This window comes from Ctenocephalides felis, unplaced genomic scaffold (assembly GCF_003426905.1).
Source record: "Ctenocephalides felis isolate EL2017-DRISC unplaced genomic scaffold, ASM342690v1 CF-g0.4_SCAFFOLD_00845, whole genome shotgun sequence".
Lineage (NCBI taxonomy): Eukaryota > Metazoa > Arthropoda > Insecta > Siphonaptera > Pulicidae > Ctenocephalides > Ctenocephalides felis.
In genome coordinates, this window is record NW_020536999.1 from 25,393,475 (window position 1) to 25,420,581 (window position 27,107).

The 27,107-nt window shown below is 30.0% G+C and overlaps 2 protein-coding genes across 2 annotated transcripts in view; one reads left to right on the forward strand and one right to left on the reverse strand.

Annotated features, from left to right (window-relative positions):
• The first annotated feature begins 1,085 nt into the window (after positions 1-1,085).
• The window catches only part of LOC113380964 (octopamine receptor beta-1R-like), a 28,972-nt gene continuing 2,950 nt past the window's right edge, over positions 1,086-27,107 (forward strand). Inside the window, exons 1-2 of the mRNA XM_026619984.1 lie at positions 1,086-1,402; positions 1,466-1,774. Coding sequence (XP_026475769.1) covers positions 1,125-1,402; positions 1,466-1,774 — 587 coding nt within the window. The 5' untranslated portion in view covers positions 1,086-1,124. The remainder of the gene's footprint in view (positions 1,403-1,465; positions 1,775-27,107) is intronic.
• On the reverse strand, positions 7,387-12,273 carry LOC113364140 (adenosine deaminase 2-like). Its single transcript, XM_026606619.1, has 3 exons — positions 11,113-12,273; positions 8,305-8,489; positions 7,387-7,630 (listed from the first exon to the last, which is right to left on the reverse strand). Exons 1-3 carry the CDS (start codon positions 12,271-12,273, stop codon positions 7,387-7,389), a joined length of 1,590 nt encoding a protein of 529 aa, XP_026462404.1.

Here is a 27,107-nt window from a genome sequence, read left to right on the forward strand (position 1 = left end):
AATTGAATGATTCACATGTATCTTGTAATGTAGTTGACGTTATCTTTTAATTGTATTGTGAAGTTTTTCCGCGCCGTTTTTGCCTCTACTACATTCAACCCGACGCACAGTCTTAATCCAGGTTGATCGTGCAGGCGGCCAGGCCGTATTTGCTGTAAACTTGTAAAAGTTAACAAAACGGAACAAATTGCCCATTTTTTCAATTTTAAATATATACTTACTATCAATAATTAATTTCAATCTAACCAGATTTATGCCAATCGAATGGGTTAAATATTCCGAATGTTATGCACTTGTATCTAGTTTTTATTGCTTTTATAATATTAGACGTTATCAAATTATCATATTATTAATTTTGAAACAAGTTCATTAATTATTCTAAAATAATTATTATAATAAAACGTGCCACTTCGACAATCGTTCCTTATTTAATTTGACTGCAAATCGATAAATAATTAAAATTTCATTTACTCGGCCTCGGATTTAACAACTGCAACTGCAACTTGTAAGTATTGCACGAAAGTGCATCATGTCGAAAAATGAATAATTCAAGTGACTCTGCAAGGACGAAACGCTTAATCCGGCCCTGGAATCGTCGAAAGAAATAATAAGACTCAAGGCAGGATTTAGGGAATTCAGCAACGGGGCTTAAAGAGGACTTAGTGAGTCTATGATAAGCATATATAATATATACTCTTTCGAAGGTTCCATACCAATTCGGAAATAAATTGCTCATACAATATGACGTTGATTTTCTAACATCTAGAAACAAACGTTGATCTAACTAAATTTTAATATAATCTTGGTACCTTTTAAATAGATTTTATATGGAATATATAAATAAAAAATAATCTATTAATCTACTAATATCAATTTATCTTTTAATAAAAAATTCTAAATATTTATTATTTATATCCTTATAATTATTATGTTTTTTTCTGGTTTCAGTTCCTACGGCATGAACATGGACATCAAATAGCCACGACCGCCGACCGCCGCCCCCAGCGCCCTCACCACCGCCTTGATCCTCTCCTTCCCCTGACGGATGCATGGGCGAAGAGGAGGAGGTGGTTCACCCTGACACCGTCGTCGACCTGGCGCTGTTGGTCATTAAATCATGCATAATGCTATCGATAATCGCGGGCGCCCTCTTAGGGAACCTCCTCGTGATAGTGGCAGTCGCCAGGCACCGCAAACTACGAGACATCGCAAACCGGTTCGTCGTCTCCCTAGCCCTGGCGGACATGCTTGTGGTCCTGGGAGCCATGCTGTTCAATTTCCTAACGGAGGTGATGAGGGGGCGATGGCTGTTCGGGAGTCTCATGTGCGACGTATGGAACTCGATGGACGTGTACTTCTCGACCGCTTCGATTTTGCATCTCTGCTGCATATCAGTAGACAAGTATGTAGTCAACTTCAATTAAGCACAATTTACCACATCCAACCCCTGTTGTCTCCTTTTTAGATACTACGCTATCGTGCGGCCTCTCGACTACCCCTTGATAATGACCAACGGACGCACCTCCTCGATGCTGGCAGCAGCCTGGCTCTGTCCAGCCCTTATGTCCTTCTTGCCAATCTTCACCGGCTGGTACACAACCAGCGAGCACTTGTCTGCCAGGAGCAGAAATCAGGAGCACTGCTCCTTCACCGTCAACAAGACCTACGCCCTGATTTCTTCCACCGTCAGTTTCTGGTTCCCAGGAGTGGTCATGATCTACATGTACTACAGGATCTATCGTGAGGCGGATAGACAAGAGAGGATGCTCTACAGGTAAGTAGATAGATAAGATGAAAAAATACAGAGTAAGAAATATTTTAAAGAAATATGAAAAATTAAAACGATAATAACAGTTGAAAAAATAGCTTTTTTAGAAAGAAAGTTAAAAAATATAAAATATTGAAATTGTGAGATATAGAAAATTAGACACCTAGGAGATTAAGATAGAAAGCTGATGCAAATACAAAATAAAATATGATCATATGAAAATTAGTAGTAAAAAAAATTAGAAATATAGAAGAATGGAGAGATGGATAATGAAAAGAATCAATTCAATTGTTTTCCCAATGCGTGTCCATTCTAATTTATTTTTGCTCTTCAAGTTATATCGTCGAAGTCTTTTTAATATATATATATATATATATATATATATATATAACCCTAGAAATCTCTATTTCATTTTCTAAAACCCCTCGACGCCTACCGACTTCATCGGGTTAAGGTCATCCATCCAGATCGACCTATTTCCAAACCTCATCGTCAACCCAAACCACCACTTGTCGTCTTTTCCGAAAATTTTTATAGCCTGCAAACTATTATATAATACATTTATAGAAATCTAGCGTTCTAATACTAAAATTCACACAAGGGGGCGCAGTGTAGGCAGATAATTACATCTCCATTATTCGAAGGCGGGGGCACACAAAGTGTTTATATATATATATATATATATATATATATATATATATATATATATAAATCGATAATGGCCCATGGGTAATGTATGTTGATAAGTCAGGAAGGAGGGGAAGCCAATTTCGTGAAACGTAGTCCTGTTGTATTAATTGGCCAAATAGTTTTTTATTTTTTACATGAATTATCCATTGCATAATTTAAATTAATAAAAAATAATAATAATAATAATTATAATTTTTATGTTTATGGTTCCTGTATAAAAGGAACAAAAACCGTCACTGAGACAAATCAATCTCACAATACTAATTTGGTAATAGATATTTTTAATGCTTGTTAATTTAAATAAAATAACTGATATGAAATACAATTTTTCTTGATTGTGTAAACAACATTCAAAAGAAGTTGAAGTTGAGTTCAAAAACATTGTAGAGAAATGCAGATTTTAATTCCTCAAACAATTGACATTTTCAAAAAGCTCTGTAGGAGGCACTGTTTGTACTACAACTTCGCATATCGAAAATACTATTCCTTAAAATAATTTTTGTAATACTCAATAAGTAATACCTTAAACTTTTGAGTTATCATATTTATAGAGATCTACATAGCATGCCATTAGTACTACAAAAATGTATTTTGAGTATGACATTTTCCAAGATGTCTATTATAATAATGAATACAAATATCCATAAGTTTTTCTAACAGCTTTTTAATTAAACATATTGTCACAAATATATGTTCAAAGCATGAGTGAAATAAGAAACATCTAATATAAAATGGCTCTGCCATGGTTTATATTTCTAAGAGCTCTTCTGGACGCACCCACCATCCATACTACAACCTCGTAATTATAACATGGCATTCCTCAAAGTGTGTAACGTAACCGCAAATACTAATTTTAATATATTTTCTAACAACATTTCCAGTTGTAATAGATTTTATACGAATGTAAACTCAAGTGTGATTATGAACGATAATCTTCAGATAACTCAGAGGCCAAATTACTCTGGAATTTATACACTAAGGACTTTTTATGCTACAACTATGTAATTCCGATATATTATTCTTCCAAGAGCCATTTTTCAAAACAAATGCTAAAATTAATAGATTATCAATAAAAGCAATAATATCAATAAAACTCGAACTCTCGCGCTTTATTGTACTTTATAAGACTTATTTAGAGTCATAAGCTTATATGACAAAGTTTCTATGCAATTTGTGCGTATAGTTATTGGGAAATATTACAAATGCAAACACTTCGAGTTCGAAAAACATAAATAATGCTTATACAGAAATGTGTATAATATATATGTAGGTATGTACCTATATATAAATTTATCTGAAATTTGGAATTTGCGGTTATTCGTCCGCTTTTGCTGTGGAGAATACATTAATGAGAATGCTACGAGATATCGTAGAAGGCAAAGTTCAATTGCGGTTCGACATATTGAATATCGAGAGCATACACCCGAGTATATATATATATATATATATGTATATATATATATATGTACATATATATTTATATATATGTTTGTGAGTGTGTGTGTGTATGTTTGCAGTCAAATGCACAATAGAGGCCATAAGGCCTTTTCGACATGTCAATGGAACAGGTGGAACAATTAATTCCATATTGATCATTTCCTTTATGTGTCCACATGATAAAATTGACTTAAAGACACATCATGATTCTAGAACAGGGGCTGGTGAACGAATAATATCATTAAATTAATTGCAAGAAAACTGCAAATAACCTTTAAGTTTAGAGTTACTAAAATAATAAGACTTGAATAAAAGTGCATAAGATTAGGTTTAAGATATTGCATATTCAAATGCAGACTAAGTCGAAAAACGGTTTGAAAACTATGTCGCATATATTATATTATTGCCCAAAGTAGATTATATAAAAATCGTAATTCAAATAGTGCGTTCTGTAAATATTTATGTCATATAATGCAATGTATTACGAGCTCTCTAAATAAAATGCATTATAATCCATAATCCATATATATATATAAATATATATATATATATAAATATATATATATATATATATATATATATATATATATATAAATGCGGAAGCTTCACAATTCTTAACTTTAATCGACTTTTCTATAGAGTGAAGAAATCTAATAAAACGTAGTAGATGGGAGAAATACAAAAAATGACGATAACGTGATTTTATGTACGAGACAAAAGTAGAATTTTGTATATATATATATATATATACATATATATATATATATATATATATATATATATATATATATAGATAGATATTATATGCATATATATACAAATGTATGTTCATTAACAATATAAAATCTCTACTTTTCCTTTTGGAAAAAATAAGATTTGTATACATTTTCATAAGACACCCATATCCTCAATATCCAAAAAAACTAGTGGGGCGCATGGCATCGTGCCTTAAGGCAAATTGCTGGAACTTCCCGTACCAAAAATTATTTTTTTTTTGAAAAGATTAACATTTTTTAAAAAAATTTACTCTAAAAAAATAGATTTTTGAGGAACTATATAAATTTTTGACAAAAGTTTTTGTTGAAAAATTTATTTTGAAATATTTTGGAAATTTTGAACTTTTTTTCAAAGCAATCGTACTGCTTTAATGCATAGAGACTAAATATCGAAGCGCGTAAGCGCCGCGTCGCTGTCTAACGCATAAGCATTGGTACGGAACCCATAGGAATGTTAACAAAATGTATACTCATTGTTAAAATCTCTATAAAATATCTGATAATTTGATGTGCATATGTCTAATGTCTAATGATTATTGTTGACCGCCAAATGTTATTTTTTTTTACTTTTTTTACTAGATCTCCGAAACCGCTAGACCTAATTTCATAAAAATTTCATCAAATCTTCATCTTGATAATGCAAGTAAAATGTTTTTGAATTATTCAAATTGCTTCATCCCGATTCCCGAAATCGTCGACGAAAATTTGTATCTGAACACACACAAATGCACGCACACACACACATACACACACATACATCAATTTTCTCTAAGGTATGCCAATATATTCAGAAACCTTTGAAACGTAAAGATATATAAAAATTTTCATTTTCGATTTTTGTGCGATTACTATAACTTACCCTACGGAAAGTTAATTATAAATAAATCAATTTATCACCTCCAGAACATTAACAATCGTCATTTCATTTCGAATCAAATTTCAAAAAAAAAAAATAGTTGCCAAATTTCCACAAAATTGAAAAAGTGCTCCCGCATAGTCACAGTCTAAACGCATTTGCAAATAATTCTGTGCGATATTTTCACTTATACTGTGCTCAGCTTGGCGGCATTTTCACATTTTTCAATAATTTTCACAAAATTGGAAAAGTGCTCCAGTACACAAACAGTCTAAACGCACTTGGGTAAACATTTGTACCAGAGTGGCGCTTAGACTGTGCTTAGCTTGGGTGATTTTTTGAATTTTTAGTCCAAAATTACAAAAAAATTTTTTTGAAAAAAAATTAGAAACAAAATTTTTTTTTTTCCAAAATCAATTGTTTTGTTGAAAAAAGCAGAAAGTTCTTTGAATCATTTAAATCGGACGCTTAGTTCTCTCAAAAACAGCCATTTTTTTTAAATTTAGCTCTGTAACTCCGAAACCTCTGGGCCTACCTTTGCCAAAAACTAATCAGCACATCTCCCTATCAATAGGAATCGAGTGTTTTTTAAACCATTCAAATCGGTTGATCCGTTCTCTCAAAAATTCGCTTTCTATTTTTTGCACTCTTTGCTCCATATCTCCGTAACGGCTGGACCTGCCTTTGCCAAAAACTAATCAGCACATCTCCCTATCGATAGGAATCGAATGTTTTTTAAACCATTCAAATCGGTTGATCCGTGCGCCCGAAAACGTGGACGAAAAAAAGCGGACATACAAAACACACACACACACACACACACACACACACACACACACACACATCCATTTTTTCTGAAGTATGCCAAAATGTTCAGAAACCTTCAAAACGTCGAGAAATGTAAAAATTTTTGATTTCGATTTTTGGACGATTACTATAACTTACCCTACGGGAAGTTAAAAAACAATGCTCGCAAATCGAGATCGAGGCTTTGATTTTGATATCTTCATATTTAAGTATGTAGTTTTTGAGATATATTTAAGAATGCTATGTATGTAATGTACCTCATTTATTATTTTAAATTTAAAAAACACTAACACCATTTAGTAACAAAATGAAATTTCAAACGTCTGTAATTTTAATTTTGGTAATTTTGGCCTTAAACATAATTTTGTATTACAAAAATCTTAAACTAAAGTATTCAATATCGAAGCAAAAATTATGAACATTTTTTTGAAACAAATACATATCTTTTATAACGAATGAATTTCAGAAAAATACGTTATTTAATATTAATATTTATAATATATTATATATATATATATATATATATATATATATAATATTGTTCAAAGGAAAAACCTTGTTTCACCGTAACCGATAAAAATAATAAAAAAGTCGTCTTTTGATCCCAAATTTGTGTACATTTAGTTCTCCCTCCATATTTATGAGTGTGAGTTCGAGTGCATATATATATATATATATATATATATATATATATATATTCGTATAACCCGAACAAATACAAATATTTGCCAAAAATCTCACAAAGGCCCCTTTTTTCTCGAGGGTCGTCTTACAACGATTACCTAATATTTCTTAGTGTCCCCCTTTGAGTGATTGAAAGCGATCGCCACCCCGCCCACGCTTCCTAAACAACACAAAAGTGCTCAGTGGCAATTCATCATGGGGAGATCCAATTTTGTCGATCGGTCCCAGAAAATTTAATTAAACCCAAGAAAAAAACATATTAAATTAATAAACGTATCAATGATACTTTTATTTAATCAACCAATAAACTAGCAACAATATACCTATTATTTCCTATCAAATTTACCTTTTATAATACCAAATCCGTTCTATTCTCCCAATGCCTTTACATACTTCGGAATTGCATTCTTCTTCGGTTTCTTTTCTTCAGGAAAGATTCCCTTGTACCTGATGACATCATGAATGAATCTATTCCATTTCTTATTCCATAATCTCCACAGTTCGTATTTTTGTTTTCGGTTTAGAGAAGTTTGCTCGATGGAATTCAATGCCAGCTGCTTGAGCAATCGAAGGTCTTGCCACCTGGCTGCAAGACCCATAAACGCTTCGTACCTAAAAGATATATATATATATATATATATATATATATATATATATATATACGAGGTCTGTTCAAAAAGTTTCCGGAATTTTCGTTTTTTCAAAAAAATATTTATTTATTCGTCTACATTAATGTGGTCCCCTTCAAAGTAGTCCCCCCCAGATATAATACACTTATGCCAGCGTTTTTTCGAATTTTCGAAGCACCCTTGATATTCACTTTTTGATATGTCCTTGAGCACTCTCAGCGATTTTCTTCAATCGAGGAAAACCGCCGTCCTTTCATGGGTCTCTTCAACTTTGGGAATAGGAAAAAGTCACACGGAGCCATATCTGGTGAATTTTTGCACTTTGCAACACTTTATTTCATTTTTTACGCAAAATTTAATACAAATTCTTTGACTTTTCAATTCTTCCATTGTAAAAATCGCCGAGCTCAGAAAAACACGTCGAACCTTAGCGACTACCACAGACAAAGTAAACAGTGAATATAGCTGAAAATTTCATCATACTTTAGGGGCATGTATACCAACACAATAAAAAAAAAATTTTGACAATCAGACACTCCAGACCCGCGAAATTTAATTATTAGTAATTCCGGGTACTTTTTGAACAGACCTCGTATATATATATATATATATATATATATATATGTGTGTGTGTGTGTATGCGCTATTATAAGTTACCAATCGTATGTGACTCCTTTGGCTCCCCAGAATCCCGGGTCGTCTGGCGCTATGACGATCGGATAGTCGTCGGTGAACATTGCTGCCGCCGGATGATTCCTCATGTCCTTCACTAAACCCAAGACTTGGTTAGAGATGGGACACAGTTCGATTCCTATCCTTTTTCTCTTTATGTATTCTGCAACCTTAAAAAATGTATCAACTAAATTGAAAAAAAACAAGACATAAGAAAATTGATTTTTGTAAAAAAAATTCGATAATTCACAGAGATAGTAATTTCAAGAGGTAGTAATCTATAGTTCACATTTTCAAGAGGTAGTAATATAGTTCTAATGTCCCTGACAAACCTTTGGATGTTTAGTAATGGCGTACCCGTGTCCAATTCTCTTGGTTCCTAATAAAACGGCGTCGATAAGGTTGTCATCGGAATGAAAACCGTTCCAATTAGTTTCACCGGCGTGAAGATACAACCCAATCATGCTTTTCACCTTTAACAAACTTCTAGACAAATTCTTCAGAGTCGTTCCTATATCTTCTTGACCCACCAGATCAAAACCCGCAACAAATCCTGGATACTGCTTTAAAAGCTGGCGCAAAGTGCTCAAATATGGTTTAAATGTTGTATCGTTGACAAATCTTAAGGGTGCATAGATGAATTTGGCATCATAAAATCCAGGATGATGCTTTTTGAACTTGGTCAAGGTGTCGACGTATAATTTAGCAACCTGCACACCACTAAGCCAATTTCCAGACAAGTCGTATACGTCATTCAAGAGTCCACGAAATTCCAAATAACTAATGTTGTCTTCATGGAATTCTAACAAAGTTTGATAAAAGTAGTCCTTCCAAGCTTGTTTATACGTTATTAGCGGCGTCAGCCTGCCAAATTGTTCCATAAACCTGTTCCATATGGAATTGACATCTAATCCGGCATCATCGGGGTTCAGACTGAGTTGTGGTTCCAACCACGCATCGACCAAATTTGTTGAATATTTTTTCCTCAAGTAATTGAGATTCCTCCAGCGACAGCCCTTGCACTCACCAGGTTTTCGCGCAGAAAACCGTAGTTCCAAGAGTTTATCATTACTTTTATCTATTTTTGCATAGACGTTGTCTCTATAAGTTAAATTATATAAAACAAAGTCCTTACTGGCAAGTGCGACATCGTGTCCATGTAAAACGGCACCTTTAGGCATCCTACGTAATAGCCTGAATAAAGGACATTGTTTAATATTGTCCTTAGCCAGCAAAAAATTTCTGGCTGGGCTGAAATTTAAAGGATCTACAAAACCCTTTTGCAGAATCTCGAATTTTAATTTCATCAAATATTTATTTGCTTTTTGTTCACTTTTTGACAAGAGCAGGCGACTTCCTAGTGCGCGGTTTCGCTCATCGGATAGAAAATCATGTCTTCTACGAGATAATCTTATAACTTCATCGTGATGACAATAAATAGTTGATGAAATATTAATAATAAAAAAGAGTTGTATTAATTTTAGCATTGTTGACGCATGGAATTGCCGTATGTACTAAACAATCCCACGTTGCCACCATTAAAAAGAATTTCCATCGCCAAAATCATCTGCGATCCACAATTGCGAAATATGAAATTGCATCAAAATGACGTTACATAAATAACTGCAAATTTGCGTCAAATATTAAATAAACATTTTAATTTATTGTGCAAGTTTTAAATTATTTCTGGTCAGCAAATTTATAGAAATTAAGCAATGCAGCTTCATAACAATTTTCGGATATCCTTTTTCTCTTATATTATAATAAAATTTTGAGTATGTCATTTTCCGTAGTTTTAAAATTATAAGTTTTGCAAAATAATATATTGAAAATAATACATTTTAAATAATTTATCAAGTGTTCTGCAAATCTTACAGCTTTTACTAGTAAATTGAAATTCAAATATAGCATTTTTCAAAGTATCTATTATGACAACAACTACTGATTTGAATGAGTATTTTACAACAAATTTGCGTTATAAGAAATTTTGTAAAAAATGTCATAGCTTTTTAAAAAAAGTTTGTTTTTAATTGTGATATCTTACCTTATTTAAAAAAATTAAAACAAAAAAATTGTAAAATATTCCATTAAAATCTACTACGGTTTTAATTTTAAATGTCTTAATCGTTTTGAAAACACAGAATTGAAAATATATTCATTCTAGAGCACTATAATTTGTGTACATGATTCATTAAACTTAATTTTAAATTGCACAAATACTAACCGACATTATTAAGTTACATAACATATTGAACCATTTGAATAAAAAATATTTATAATAAAAATGCTTATACGTAATAAAAAACAAAGAGTTCAAAAGTCATATAAACAGCTTGCGAGGGAGAAAATAAACACTCAGGTGCATACAAATGACCCAATAAAGACCCAGAAACACGCTTCCATAATAACATAACAATATAAAAGGAAACAATGATAATAAATAGAACGTCTCTACTGTTATTTCCATCTAATTCTCTCGATCTCTCCGACGTTATGCAAAAACCCGGCGCGAGATGACATTTTTCGATTATTTTTATCATGTTTACGTTTCCTTGGAGAATATAAAAGTGAATGTGAAGCATAATAAATAATAAACGATGCGCAATGATATTTTTTCATTAAATTGACAGATATTATTTTCTTTAGTCATTGTAAAAGAAAATTTCAATGAGGGAGAACACTATATTTTTGCATTGAGATTGATATATATGACGAACGTACCAAAGAGAAAAAATGATACAATTTTCAAATACTTAATACTATTTCAAGCATTTCTACATACTAATTGTTTACCTTTGGATGCTTTGTGACTGCATACCCGTGCCCAATCCTTTTCGCGCCCAACAACAACGCGTCCACCAAATTCTCATCGGAATGAAAACCGCTCCAATTTGTCTCGCCGGCATGAAAGTAGAACTTAGTTCTTCCCTTTTCCTTCAAGATGCTCCTCGTCAAATTCTTTAAAGTAGAGCCGATGTCCTCCTGACCAACTAGATCAAAACCTGCCACAAAATCGGGATAATGGCGCAAGAGTTTCCGTAATAAAACTGAGTGTGGTTCGAATGTGGTTTCATTCAAGAACCGCAAGGGTGAGTAGATAAATCTGGCTCCATAGAAGTCTCGATGACGTTTTTGAAAAGATTTCAGAACCGCCCGGTTAAATCTGGCTACTTGTAGAGACTCCATGGTCCTACTGTTCAGATCACGCAGCTCTTTAAAACGTCCACGGATTTCCATGTAACTGACATTGTCTTCATAAAATTCTTTGAAAGTATTGTATAAAATATACCACCAGGCCGGTTTATAGGTCACTAAAGGTGATACCACTTTGAACTGGAGCATAAAACGCTTCCAAATAGTGTTGACATCCATACCTGCATGCTGGCTATTCAGACTCATTTGTGGTTTCAACCATTCATCAACTTTCGTACTTGTGTTGGTATCCCGCAATTGCACTAGATTGTTCCACTGGCAACTTTGACATTTATCATTTCCATCAATCCCAGGCTTCTCTTTAGCAAACTTAAACTCCTGAAATTCATTCTTATCATTCACTTTTACCCAAAGATTTTTAGCGTAAGTCATTTTGAACAAAAACTCGGAACTGATGAGCGCTGAATCATGTCCATGCAAAACCGCACCTTTGGGCAGCGCCTTCAACAATCTAAAAACTTTCGACTTCTTCATGTCTTCGACGGCTTCCAGGAAACTTCTAGCCGGTATAAACTTTGTCGGCTCGTCAAAACCTTGCTGCAACTCCTCTAATTTAATTTTCATCAGGAATCTATTTGCAACTTGTTCCATTTTATTCAAAACAATGCTGCTGCCCATGGCACGCGAGCGTTCTTGGAATAAAAATTTGCTGCGAGCGATGGATAGTTTTTGTTCTTGCACATTTTTTGCAGAAACAAAAAATATAATAGACAAAATAATTACTGTACTATAGTTAGACATGTTAGTCTGTAAATTAGTGGTATTTTTCTAATAAAGTAACTAAAATCATCAATAAAGTTGTATGAACGTTTTTAGATCAATTGCATAAAAATGGACTTACGCAAAACACCTATGCATGAAAATTTTTGCGCAAGTTAAATAAATATTTTACTATATGTTATTCTAAAAACTATATTCGACATTATATGCAAATAAACAAATTATATCATGTAAAATGGTATACATTACACACGCAGACATATACATACATATATATATATATATATATATATATATATATATATATATACAGTGGTACACATACATATGAGCTTAATTCGTTTCGCAACCCCGCTCGAATGTCAAATAGCTCGTATCTCGAAATATTTTTTTCCATATAAACACATGCTATTAATTCGTTCTAGTGTTTTTTGATAATAAAAATAAATAAAATTGTGATGTTAAGATCAATACATATTCTGCAAAAACATAACAAATTTCTAAATAAAACTTACTAAATTAAAATTATACTATTTAAAAAAATGAGAATTTTTTTGTTCATTTATTATATTGCTAAAATATATTAGACATGATTCGTCAAACAACTCTGATAAATAAAAAAAAAAACGAGAAAATCTTTCTTTATCATGAAATCAGTTCAGTTAATTTGTCAATTTAATCAATTGCCAGTGTCTAAAACAATATTATGAATGACTTAACGAACGACGTCGTTTAGTTATGATTGTTATATCTTTATTTATATATATATTTAATATTATTCAACATAAATTATGATAAAAAATCCTGAACTTAATTTTTTTACTGATGCATTTTATATATATATATATATATATATATAACAAATGTTTTCTGAGCGGATAGATATTAATTGAGAAATATGAACAAACAACACTCTTTTTTGCACTAATTTATTGAATAATAATTTTACAAACGTTTTGAGACTAGGTTGACATTTATTTTTCAACTGGGTCCTATTCCTTCTCTTTTCTATTTGATATTTCGTGACTCACCTAGTTGACCTTGGATAGAAAATTCAGACTCCGACGATCGTAAGTATGGCAGTAGAAGAAACGACTTGTAACGGATAACACATAATGCTAATTTAGATTTCCATATTTTTGATTTTAGAATATAACACACTGATGATGAGACAAACCTAGTCTCAAAACGATTGTAAAATTATTATTCAATAAATTAGTGCAAAAAAGAGTGTTATTTGTTCATATTTTTAAATTAATATATATATATATATATATATATATATATATATATATATTTCAAGTTGACTAACTATGAGTTTTGGTGTCGACCACTGGTTTGATCCCAACACCTTCAACCGGAAGTCAGTTACCTAGTGAACGTAGACATCTGCCGGCAAATGTCGATACTGTTACCACAGTTTCCCGGTTTTCAAAATCTGATTTAGTTAGAAACTTACTCCGGATTTTCTAGTATACTCGCACAAATCAATGTAAAATATATTTTATTTTCATTTAGAAATTTAATTTATACCAAATAAGGCTTACAATTGAAAACTTCAATAATAAGCAATATACTTTATTAAAGGAAAGTTGGACAATGACGTTACGTCCGGAAAAGTTTGTTAGAAAATAATTAAAAAGTTCATTTTACAATGAGCGACTTGCAACTAAAGGTGCACCATATAGAAGTATCTCTTCTTTTAAATCTCAAATTTTATGGATTAAATTTAATCATAAATAATTTTAAAACAGTTAAATTATTTAAATAAATTAAATTAGTTAAATGAATACTTCCATTCCTATCTCTTCGTCGAACTGTTTCATTTTTGTTGTTTTGTACGTCCTGATATTATACTAATTAATATAATGTACTCCCACAATGTTATGTATTATATAAAGAAAACTAATGCCTTTAGGTCCTTTTGTGTACGTGGACACTCGAACATAGGGTAATGTGGGGTAAAATGAACATGAATTGAGAATTGATATATATGTATAATTCATTGCACATTTTAATGCTCTTAAACAACCCGACTAATGAAAATGAAATATATACTTGTAATGATTACACTATCAATTTGAATTGAAATAAATAAATAAATATATTATTTATTCATACTTTTCAACACCAGATCCGTGTCATCATTTCGATAAAATTAATGCAAAATATAGAATGAATTCAGTAACTATAAAAAATAGAATTAATATAATGCTACAGGAAGAAAACTTTCATTTATTTTTGTTTTTAAATAAGAAACAATAACAAACCGTGTATGACAGATCTAAGTGACTCAAGTAACTTATATAAATTGAGATTGACAGCCCAAAGCATCAAAAAACCAAAACGTGAAAAGAAAGTGAAAACATATCATTAAATATTAAAAAATCAGATATATGAAGCATAACCAACTTTGATAACCGTCAAAAAGTAAAGAAGACAAACGACGTTTATTAACACTGAATTTAAATTATTACACCAAGATTCCACGAAGTTTGTAAAATCGACATATTTTCCCTTATAAAGAAGAATAAGGTTATATGTTCATAGAAGTCTTTCTTTATTACTAAAATATATGTATGTATAATCATAAATAAATACCGCTTACTTCATCATACTTAATACGAGCTTCAAAAATCTTTACCACAAGAATCAATATAATAAAATAATAAATTTTCATCCATGTCTAAATGATTTTTCCGCCGTTCTACCCAATCGTTCTATCGTACCCTAAATTCCCAACGGTGGGCGGTTAAACCTGCAGATAAATTACAGGTGTAATATATATATATATATATATATATATATATATATATATTATGGAGCTTTCGTGTCTGCAAAAGCTCGTATTAAGCTCGAAAGCTCTGACTGACAACTGACCCATGGAAGCAAGAAATGTTAAAACTAAGTTTTATAAATTATGATGAAACGTTGCGTGGATGGACACAGTTTTAGTTGCTTAATTCTTTGAAAAGCTTTTAGAAATTTATATATATATATATATATATATATATATATATTCCAGCAACCAGTTATTCTTCTAGATAGCATTTTCTCTCGTGTTTTTAATTAGCCTCGAATAAATTATTCAAAACATAAATTATTTTACAGGGCGAGAGTCTCCAACGTGAAAAAAAAATAAACCGACGATAAATTAGTTTTATTATACTTAAATATTTATTATTATTAAATCGGATTATAATATTAGACAATAATATAGCATATTTAATTTTAAATTAATTATTCAAACATACTATTTATAGTTCCTAAATACGAACAAATATGGATAAATGTGCTTTTTGGTAATTTTTCTGTCAAGCAGCTTTATGAATATACAAAGTTGTTCAAAATTGTTGTTGTATTAGAATTGTTGTAAATTGTTAAATCGTTAACAAATTTAATGTGTACGCCATTTATAGATAATAGAACAATTAAAAGTTGTCGAGAACAAAACAAATAATTGTTTTCTCGTCAACGTGCAATATGTAATTTTTCTTTAACAATTTTTTCATACAATTATTCGAATTAGTAATATATTCTTTATAGTTAAAATACACACACAGACATATATAAATATATATATATATATATATATATATATATATAATACACATATATATTTGTATAAAAACTTTTTACAACAAAAATCATGAAGCAATAGAAATATGGAAGTCTGGCAAAATGTAAGCTTCGCAAATAAATCAATAATATTTGCTTAGTTCGACCTTTTTTAAATGCGAATATTTATATTTATGAATGTGAATATATCACATATAGGTATGTGTGTATGTATATTCGGATACCGTATCATTTACCCTAAACAAATGTTTTCGCGGATTGTTAATTACTTAGGACGACGCCTATGTAAATGGGATGAAAATTATACGAGAAATTTACCTAGAAGCGGATTACTAACTAAGTGGTGGTGCCGACGGTGGCGGTTCAGGAGAAAAAAATTATATCAATTTTCCTTCAACTTGACCTGTGATTGTTTGTATTCTGATCTATAAATGTATATATAAAAAATTTACATTCAGTTATTTATAAAATTACACATGTTTCAGTTCTCGCACAGCAAATGTCAGCCAAATGGTAAATACATTTCGGTATTGAAGAAAATGTCATTTTATTTTAGCATTTATTTTTCGTGCCATTGAGAAAGTCATATTATTATTTATAAGACTGCGTATAGCAACTAATAAAGTTTAGCATGAAAATGTATTTGGTTTAGTCTTCGGAACATTGCAAGATTGCAATTGATGTACATTTTTTTATATTTTGCGTTATTCTGTGAAAATTTCAGTTTAATGCATATGCACTATTATATATCATTAAACAAACATTAAAATTATATTATTTAGAGCAAAATTATATTTTAAAAATCATTAAACTTGCAATTGTGAATTTTGACATTTGCTCACGTGTAGGTTATACTTTCTTAGGTTTCGCTTTATTTTGTTAAAGATTTGTTTACAAACATAAATTTTACTATTTATTTATAAAAACTGAACAAGTTAATTTACAAAATAAAAATTCATACTTTAGTAACAGAAGTAAATCAAAACAAAATTAATTAAAAATATTAAATAAACAATCAAATTCAATTAAATATGAATGGATATTTTAATTTAATTTACTTTTATATAGATTTTTTGTTACCTAGTTATTTTATATATATTTCGGAAAAATATTCATCATGGAAAAGGATTTTATATCCAAAAATATATTTGACGTAAAATTACATACATAAACAAATATTTACACTAACCTCTGCAGAAATCCGAATTGCAGAAACACTTTGATGACTTTCATTTCACAAATAAACATACATTTATATAATATACAAACATACATATATATGTATATATATACATATATATATATATATATGTGTGTGTGTGTGTGTGTTTAAATTGAAAATTTCCACTTGTAATTTAAAGAATTCATTATCGATCTCATCAATAAGTCTAGAACGTTTTTCATATGGAATTAGTGTAATTATATTATAATTTCTTCAGAAGCACTTTGAAAAGACGAATTATTGTTTTGTCATTAGTGATAATGAGAGCCTGGAAAATTGCGAAATTAATTAGAAAGTCATTAGATTTAACTCTAAAGATATGGAAACGTGTTATATATATATATATATATATATATATATATATATATATATATATATATATATACTCGTATATATATATGTATGTGTGTGTGTAAATATAGTTGTTATTAATAATGTTTCAAAAGCAAATATGTTTTCCAACAATGTTTACTTTAGCACAATATATCATTTGTTGGATATTTAATTGAAAACATTTATACACACGCACACACATATATATATATATATATATATATATATATATATATAAACATTTATACATATATATATATATATATATATACATGTATATGTACACATATGGCTACAAATTGTTATGTCCAAAATGTAAAATTAATTACTAATTTTATTTTAAATCTATTATTTTTTATATTCAATGAATGTGCTATGTTATGTTTTAATAAAATATTGAAATCAGGACTGTATATATATTTACCTTTTAATTTTACTTTAATATAAATGAGAGGTACACTACTTTCAATTGGAAATTTAAATTTATAAAAACTTGAGAGTATTTTTAAATCATTGGCCTAATTTTGAAATCATTATTATTTGTTACAAAATATTAAATTTCGTTAATCAACAAAATTAGAGTAATGACTAAGGTATGACAAGAAAAATAGTGCGTTGCAAAGATTCATTGACAAGCGGTATAAATTTTGAAGTTATTGGGTCTCAAACGACTGTATTTTTATAAATCTATTGCGATAATAATATTTATTCTGGAGAAAAATATTAAATTTCAATAAAAAATCAATGGCATTCGAGTGATATGATTTTATGAAGAGCGTAATAGGAACAATACAGCAAAAAATTATCGGAGTTGCATATGTAATGCCTGTGCCATTGAACACTCTTTTAATGCTTTTGGAAAGCGCGTTCAAACTCTAATCGAGAGATTTGTGGAATATATTTTGTATCACCTGGTGTCTTTATCAAAGTTTATAATATCGATATTAGTTCGACACAATGGTCGCCATCAGCCCCGAGAGACTTATTATTATGACGTTTATACGCTTCGTTAACAATTGTCCCTCGCAAATTGGAGGCAAAGTTTGTGTATGCGCGGGGGGCTCTCGAGAATAGATGGAGGCGCCGCTAATGGTCTGCGACTCGTACTTGGTCGATTTACAACTTGAACTTCATCGTCATCGTCAAAACTTTTGGGGAAAACGAGAAATGAAGATAGATAGTGGGATGGATTATATATATATATATATATATATATATATATTAGGGCGGATCGATTTTAAGGTCACTTAGGCACATATGATTTTTGGATACCAGAGATTAAAATAAGTTAATTTGCTGAAGGAACCATGACCAAATAAATTCTGATGTCCAGTGCATTGACCAAAAGATGAGGGTTAAATTTTGAAAAAAAAACACTCAGGAGGTTTAAATTAAATGAATGTTTGTTACTCGTGCATAAAATTTTAATATCTGCTTATTATAGTAAAAACTGGTTAAACAAACTTATTTGCCAAACTATTATTCTAGTATAGGGTAGTATTCTAGTAGAGCGATGAATTTTAGGTCATTTTTAAAGTGTCGTAAAAGAAATAAATTAATGCTTTTACTATCCATTTTTTACCACTTGTTTATTAATATTATTAAAATACAAAACAAAAATTAAAAAATAAAAAAGTTGAAAATTGTAAAAGCTGGAAGCTGATGAAGTGGGTGGTCTCAAAAAATTGGCACCTCAGTCTTGACATGCCATTCTAGCCATCGGAAATGCAAAAAATAGAAATATTATTAATCTACAATGATGTCGCAATCGCCTGAACTAGCGATGAGTAAAAAAAATGTGTTTTCACAAATTGGCGACTGTTTGAAAAAAAAGTATTTTTTTTACTGTTTTTTTGAGACTCTCGAATTTTTTAAAAATAGTAAAAATTGGAATTTGCGGATAATCCTAGTTCAGGCAATAGATAGGTCTATAAACAAGACTTTCTGAACATTTCAAATGAATCGGTCGAATAGAACTCAATAAATCGTGTCAACAGTACTGAAAAGGTCTGTTCTGAGAAAAACGCATTTAAAGTTTTGCGTGAAGCCAAACCAGTATGGAGACCGAGTCAGTAAAATGTCTATATCTACAAGAATAATTCAAATTTTCAAAAACCTTCTTGTACCCATATTCTTAGATAGTTTAACTTTAAAAATATGAAATAAAAAAAATGATTTTTTTGAATTTCTACACTAGAATACCCCCTTATACTATTCATGTCTAACAGATAGTACGTTCAAACAAAATGTAAATAAATAAATCAAATGTTCAACACCACTCTATTTTGCAACCATTCGATATATGCTTAACAAGCTATTAAAAACTACTAATGATCATCGCAAAATTCGGCTTATTCGGTAATTACTTGGGTGGAAATAATTTTATTATTTATATTCTAATAAATTATTGGCTTTCTCTCTCCGATACGATACCTGTTATGCAGAAGGCGTTCTGCACACTTTGCTGACTGGTGCCGGTGCTGGTGAGACTCTGGGCGAAACAGGCCCCGGAGAATGTCTAACGCCTGCCGTCCGTTCCGGTGCTCTGCCATTCGGCATCAGAACAGTGATTAGCACCTACTGGTCGATCCCTGAGAGTACCTATAATATAAAATTCATCATAGTACAGTGGAACGATATGCCATTCAAAAAACACAAAATTTTATATATAAAGTTCATTATAAATTTAAATAATGAAGAATATTGACGATAATTTTAAGTTCATTATGAGTCTAATTATAAATTGTATATATTAGTATGAAAAAGTCAACATACATATATATATATATATATATATATATATATACAGGTGGATACGTGTTATCATCCCCGATCAAAAAACGTATGCCTGTGAATTGAATCGAATAGCCTACGTGGGGGTTCCGTATGAAGGGAAAAAAAAATGAAATTCCTGACTCCCTACGCGCACAAAAGCATAAAAATATCATTCGGCCTTATAAACTGATAACTTTTTTTGAATTATTGATCATACCCGTGCCTTCTGGAAAGAAAACTCTACCTTTACGGCAAGGGAAAATGGATAAAATGGATAAAATGACCCTTTTCCCTCGATCGAAACGGAACGATCGAGATGAAACGATTCAATATCACGCACACATTAGGCATTAAGAATGAAACACATAAGTATTCTAATCTTCATTAATGAAGTTACTATTATAAATCTGTAATAAATCATAAGTAACCTTTATTTATTACCAAATATTACAAATTCAAAACTGAAAATTCAGGATTTTCATCCTTACAGCCAGAAATATCATTCAGTCATAATACATATACACAAATATATATATATATATATATATATATATATATATATACTAATGAACCCATAAATAGTTTTATTAATAATAGATTACAATGAAATCGATATTATTCTTGTCGACTTCATTACTTTCTGCACAAGGTCTCCTATTTCAGCCCATATTAAAAATAGGAAAAAATATTTTAGGTTATTTTAAATTATACGATAAATAAAATAAAACCTTATAATTAGAAACATCCATAATTTTGGCTAGAAATTTTAAAATAGTTATTTGTTCCGCATTAACAAGATCGACATACTAACAATAAGTGCACACTGTACTTCCTAGTGCAAAAACACACACATTTAAAAAAAAACAACACCACGAATAATAAACAAAAGACATGTATAAAAGAAACATTTATGATATAATATTATACATTTTATATTTGATTTGAAAAATTAACTTGAAATTTAATATAAATAACAACCATGTTGAGTTATATATTTGAAACTGAAAATATATTTGTTCATAATTATATATATTTCAGAATCTAATATATATATATATATATATATATATATGCGTGTGTGTGTGTATATATATATCGTTCCAGAAGCAATTTTCTTCGTCTCCATCTAAGTTGTCGGATTAGTTTGCCGGTGGAGACGCAACTTTTAATTCGATTAAATAACCATAAATAATATTAAGTCCTCCTGCTCTCCGTACCACTGCCACTGCTAATCTTATATAAATCAGTCCTGTTATTTACTCAAGAGTGCCTCAAGTCGCTTCTTGAGCAAACAACGCGACCTGATCTGATTTAATTTGATTCAGTCACTGATTACCCTTCCGTGAAATATACATAGACATGGAATATATATAAGTAGTGAAGGGCGCATCGTTTGTATAACGACCTTGCATTTCGAATATATTATTTATCAACGTATCTATTAGGACAACAAATACTAAACTTGATAGGTTTTCCCATAAAATATAATATTAAATTCGCACTCGTGTTAGACACCGTACTTTATGGGACTTATTTCAGGATTTATAGGTCGCATTATTTGTGTAACAACCTAGTAAGTTAAATATATTGTAGGATCATCATAGTAGACTGGAGATCGAAACGACAAATGAAAATTTGACTTTATTTTTCTAAAGAAATATTTTATAATACAATATTCATAAAAATGGAAATTATAATTACAAATAATCGCATTTCCACAATATAATTCCCAAAAGTGTCTATTATAAAAACAAATACTAAAATCGATAACGTTTTTAACAACGTTTTGAATTATATTTTATTCAAATTCTGCACCTAAAGCACCTTTTGAACTACAATCTTATAATTCAAGTAAATGATTTCTCTAAGTGTATATTATGATCACAAACACTGAGACTTATAAACCCTTTTCATGCAATTTTGAATTATAAAAGATATTGTTAAACAAGATATTATTATCAAACATTTTATTGTTCTTATTCAAAGATCTCTACAAGACGCATCGTTAGTACCAAATCTTATCAGCAGTTCATTCTTACCCTTTTATCTATTACCTTCGAATGTATTTTCCAACTCTTTTGACTTTGAAGTTGATTATTCGCAGTGTGCAATAAATTGGATCGGGTTTTCGCGAATTTTTATTTTGCCGTTTGCGAAAATATATATATCGAGTTAAGAACACCTGAATCAACTCATGAGAGACGGTGTAGACGATCGAGATGGGATTTTCCGTTTCGTTTTTTTTGACTTCGTTATAATCTATATGTACATCAGAGGAAAAATGATATAATGCGATAAATATATATATATATATGTATGTATATATATATATATATAAATGCGTGTGTAAAGTTGGTGCTCTGTCCAAAAACACGTTCATGTAAAAGAACCCCTTTACTACTTTTCAAACTTCTGCTTCCATGCCTCGGCTTTCAATTGCCAGCTATTTCTCGCTAAACCTTCTATTGTATTATCACCTAATATGGGCCCAATATCATTTTTGCCATGTTTTCTGCTGACAGTTGAACCCTTTCCTCTTCCAATTCTTCATTTGTCACCATATCAGTCTATTATATCTTTTCCAGTTCATGTCTCAAAATTGTAATGGAAGCTTTAGTCCATAGACAATGTTAGTCGATCATGGCAATGTGATCAGGTGCAGGTGTCTTCTAAAAGTAAAATATGGTAATAAAGCCTAATCAAAGGATTTAGATTATAAAATTACTTCTGTCTAAAATATCTGGTCGTTGGAATTAGAAACGCATAAATTTCAATATAGCGTAGTCTAGAGGAAAATTCCCCGACGATTCATTAGTCGTTCGTAAACTTGTTTACTAATAATATCGCATGAGCTTTTTTACGTATTCGCATTTGGTATAGGAGCCTCTTCCCTTAATGAGCCCGTCGACCAGAATGCGTAAAGGTTTTCACTTTGATACGACTTTTCAATGTTATTAAAACCTTATTTTGTGTTATTTATACCTCATTTTGTACTATTGAGTTCTTATATATAGATACAAATACAAATACATTACATATAAAATATATAAGCGCTAATAAGATATAATTAGCAAAACATGACGTTAATAATGTTGAGCATGTAAGAACATTTTTGCGAGTTCTTACCCAAATGAAATATATATATATATATATATATATATATATATATATATATATATATATATATAAATGCTTATGTTTCCTTATTATTGTTCTAAACAATCTCAAGTGTCAAAAATTTGTAAGAAAATATTAAATTCCGGAAAAAATAAACAAGGTTCAAATAATTTAAATGTTAATGATGAACGGGATTATGCATTAAAAACCTGAAAAATTATTGAGTTGTTGTTTCTAAAGTCGCTGCATACCTATGTCCTATAATACTCTATCCAAGTGCTTTTGAATTGCACATTAAAAATCATATCGAGCCCGGAGGATATATTTGTTTCTTGTGGTCGTTGTTTTATGCCGTTTATTACTGTGTATTTTAATTAAATTTCACAAACTTTTGACTGTGAATTATTTATTAGTCTTTGTATTTTGAATATTCCCCCTGAATTTGCTTCCTAATTTTTCCTAAAAGTCTTTGTTATTCTTTCTCAGCGCCAGAAATTTCCGTCGGAGACTCCGGGAACAATAAGAATTAATTGGGAAGGAAATGTGTCTTTATAAATATTCATGGCTGAGGATTAGGATATTCGAGGAATACTTGCAAATCTTATAATTATCTATTTTATACTTTAATGAAAAAATAAAATTAATGCAAACATGTATACAGACTCAATACGGAATATTATATGATAAATACATATGATCTCATAACATTATAGCCCTTCAATAATTATTTATTCACAAGATCATGGTGAATAAATAGTTAAGTTTTGCTATAATAAGTGTTAAAAGTGCTCTTTGATGGTACATATCGAAGTATCAAAACAAAAAAAGAAAATTAATTCATTCATTTTTTAATTCGACTAATTGAATGCTATATGTGTATCAAATATGTTTCAACGACAAAAACAATAAAGATGTGTGTGAGTATATATATATATATATATATATATATATATATTCTATATTATATTTCATCTCCACCTGTGTACAATTAAAATAATTAACTCTGTCACGTCTTGTCTTCTCTCAAAACAATCCATCCAAAAGTAAAGTGCGGGCGTCTCCATCGTATCTATCGTCTGGAGACGTTTCTCCTCACGTCTTCTGGGATTTACAATCTCGTTCACGAGACAAATTATTAGATTTCCAAATCTCGTACAGACATTATTATAGTCGAATCTTATAAATTGAATTTAGATCTTGAATGATGTATATATTTGTTATATATAAGGACAGGTGAATATATAATAATCTCGTGTCTGCTTTGCGACGGACATTTCAAAGAAAATTAAAAGTCAATGCTGGAGACAGATGTAAAAGTACATAATACATTTTTATTTTAGCACTGACTGTGTGTACTTGTTTCATACTAACCAATTGAAAGTTTGTTTTATGAATAAATTTATTATTTGTTTATATATATATATATATATATATATATATATATATATATATATATATCAAAACTCCATTCTTTGTTTTCGATTTTACGACAAAAAAGTCGTTGTAAATATGAAACTTTGTTTTATTCGTGCGCGTTGATTAAAAACAAACTTGTTCGCACAGAAAAGTTATCTCATTAATTTTTGTACCACGATTTATACAGAGCATTGCTTTATACACATTACAAAGGTATACAATGATATTTGATAACATGTTTGTTATTGGAATAGTTTGATTTTAATATTAAATTTCGGAAATACATATCATACGTACAAATACATATATGTATTATATTCATATTCAAGACTATTCAAATATATCTATATAAATGTATATATATATATGTACATTTATTTATTTGTGTGTTTAGTTATATTTTCTCTTGCGATACATACATATATAAAAAATCCAATCAATTCGGTAAGCGAAAGAAATGTCACTTGTATAATTATACTTTTCCGCGGATATTCCACCTTTCCGACATTCAACCCGGCGCAACACCATGATCCAAGTGTGCGGATAGCCGGACGTTTGTACCGAAGACGTCAAAGCAAAGAAATCATAAATGACATTCAAAATTTTGAATGTTTTTACTATTTAAATGTTATTACAATGAAAAAGAATCCTTTTATCATTGCGAATTCTTTACAAATAAAAATTCACAAATAAATACAATTTAAGTTATGTATTTAAAATTAGTTTAAAATGATAAAATATAGGTAGTATTCCATAAAATATTAATAAATACTTATGCATAAAACTATATATATATATATATATATATATATATATATCATTTATATTTTACATTAATTTCTTCACTGGACAAAATTAACGATACCCTCCCCTCGCGTGCTCGATACAAAAATCGAAAATATAAATAAAAGCAATTTACTTAACGAGTAAATTCCTCTTTTTCTCAACGAGAAACGGATAATTCCGGTTCGTTTATCGGAAACAGAAATTCCCATTGAATATATCCTCTGAATATCCGGATATTCGCATGTGTAGATATTTCGAAATAAGCGAAAAGGATGAGACTGGCTTCGTTACTTTGCGAACTGACACTCCATTGAAGCGGATAGGCGGCGAAGAGCCGGTAGAAATGTTATTCAAAACGGTTTGAATTTTTTATGGTAAAAAATATATGCTTTGATTTTTTCAAATATTTGGTTTAATGTTAAGCATACCTTAAACAACCAATAAACATAAACTTGCTGAACAGTTAATTTTCAACCTTAATAATTAAATCGTATTGATTCAAATTATTTATTTGAGAATTTGTTGTTGCAGCACGCTCTTTGAAAAATGATACATTAGCTCAATAAAAAGATTGTTGTACAAAGAGTGATGTCCTGCTAAGTTGTTCAATATAATGGCATTTAATTGACGTTAAGTATACATAACAAATTTTATTTCAATTCTTTCAGTTTCGATTGTAAAAAAATGCGACCGAAGTGTTATTTATATAACACACTTTATTTAATTTATTATTTGTTTGTCAATTATGTTCCAGTGTTTGTTTTTCTGCCAGCGGTACGTCTATATCGAAAAATATCTTCAGGAATATTCGAACATGCAAAACGTTTCCGACTCATACACCAGTATATTTCCTCTTGGGTAGAATATGTAAATGTGCAGTGCATGTATGTATGTATATATATAAATATATACGTATGTGTATATACACAAAGAAATTCATGTTTTTTCTCTCTTGAATAAATATATTGCTAGGGTTTTCCTCGCTGATGAGCGATCAAAGCCTTTCTTTAGTATAATACAAGCAAGAGGAGCGATTGTGTTTCTTCAAAAGGAACTGCCTCTCTATACCGTCTCTTACATGGATATTATTATAAGCCCGAGGGCTTCTTTCGAATGAAATGCACTCCTTGTGAGAAATATGTTGATGTATATGCACTTTTACGGTAAATCCAAAGAATATAGTTGATGGTATGCATATCGTATGCATGATCAGACTTATATATATATATATATATATATATATACATATATATATATATATATATATAATATATATAAATATATATATACATATATATATACATATATATATATATATATATATATACTCGTATATATATAAAATTTCAAGAAGTCAGATCATATAGTAAAATATAAATAATTATTTGTTTTTTAAATCGAAACCGACAGTCTGCACACTCAACCCTCTTCTAATCGTTGCCGTCAGGTTAAGGGTCGGATAGACCAAATAACTACAAAAAAAATAATCATGAGGGAAATTATTAGTGTGATTACTACATAGTTAAGAACATAAATGCAGCATATGCGTATATTGTTTACTGAAATTTGCAATACTTGCTTTGTGATCAATGAATATGTATATTGTTCAAGGGTTCATTAAAAATAT

Excerpts from the sequence above, each read along its gene's own strand:
- LOC113364140 (XM_026606619.1), bottom strand. The coding sequence starts at position 12,273 with ATGTCTAACTATAGTACAGTAATTATTTTGTCTATTATATTTTTTGTT. Across the intron at positions 8,490-11,112 it reads CAGTCACAAAGCATCCAAAG|GTTGCAGAATACATAAAGAG; the intron begins GTAAACAATTAG and ends ACATTTTTTAAG. Across the intron at positions 7,631-8,304 it reads AAAGGAGTCACATACGATTG|GTACGAAGCGTTTATGGGTC; the intron begins GTAACTTATAAT and ends TATATCTTTTAG.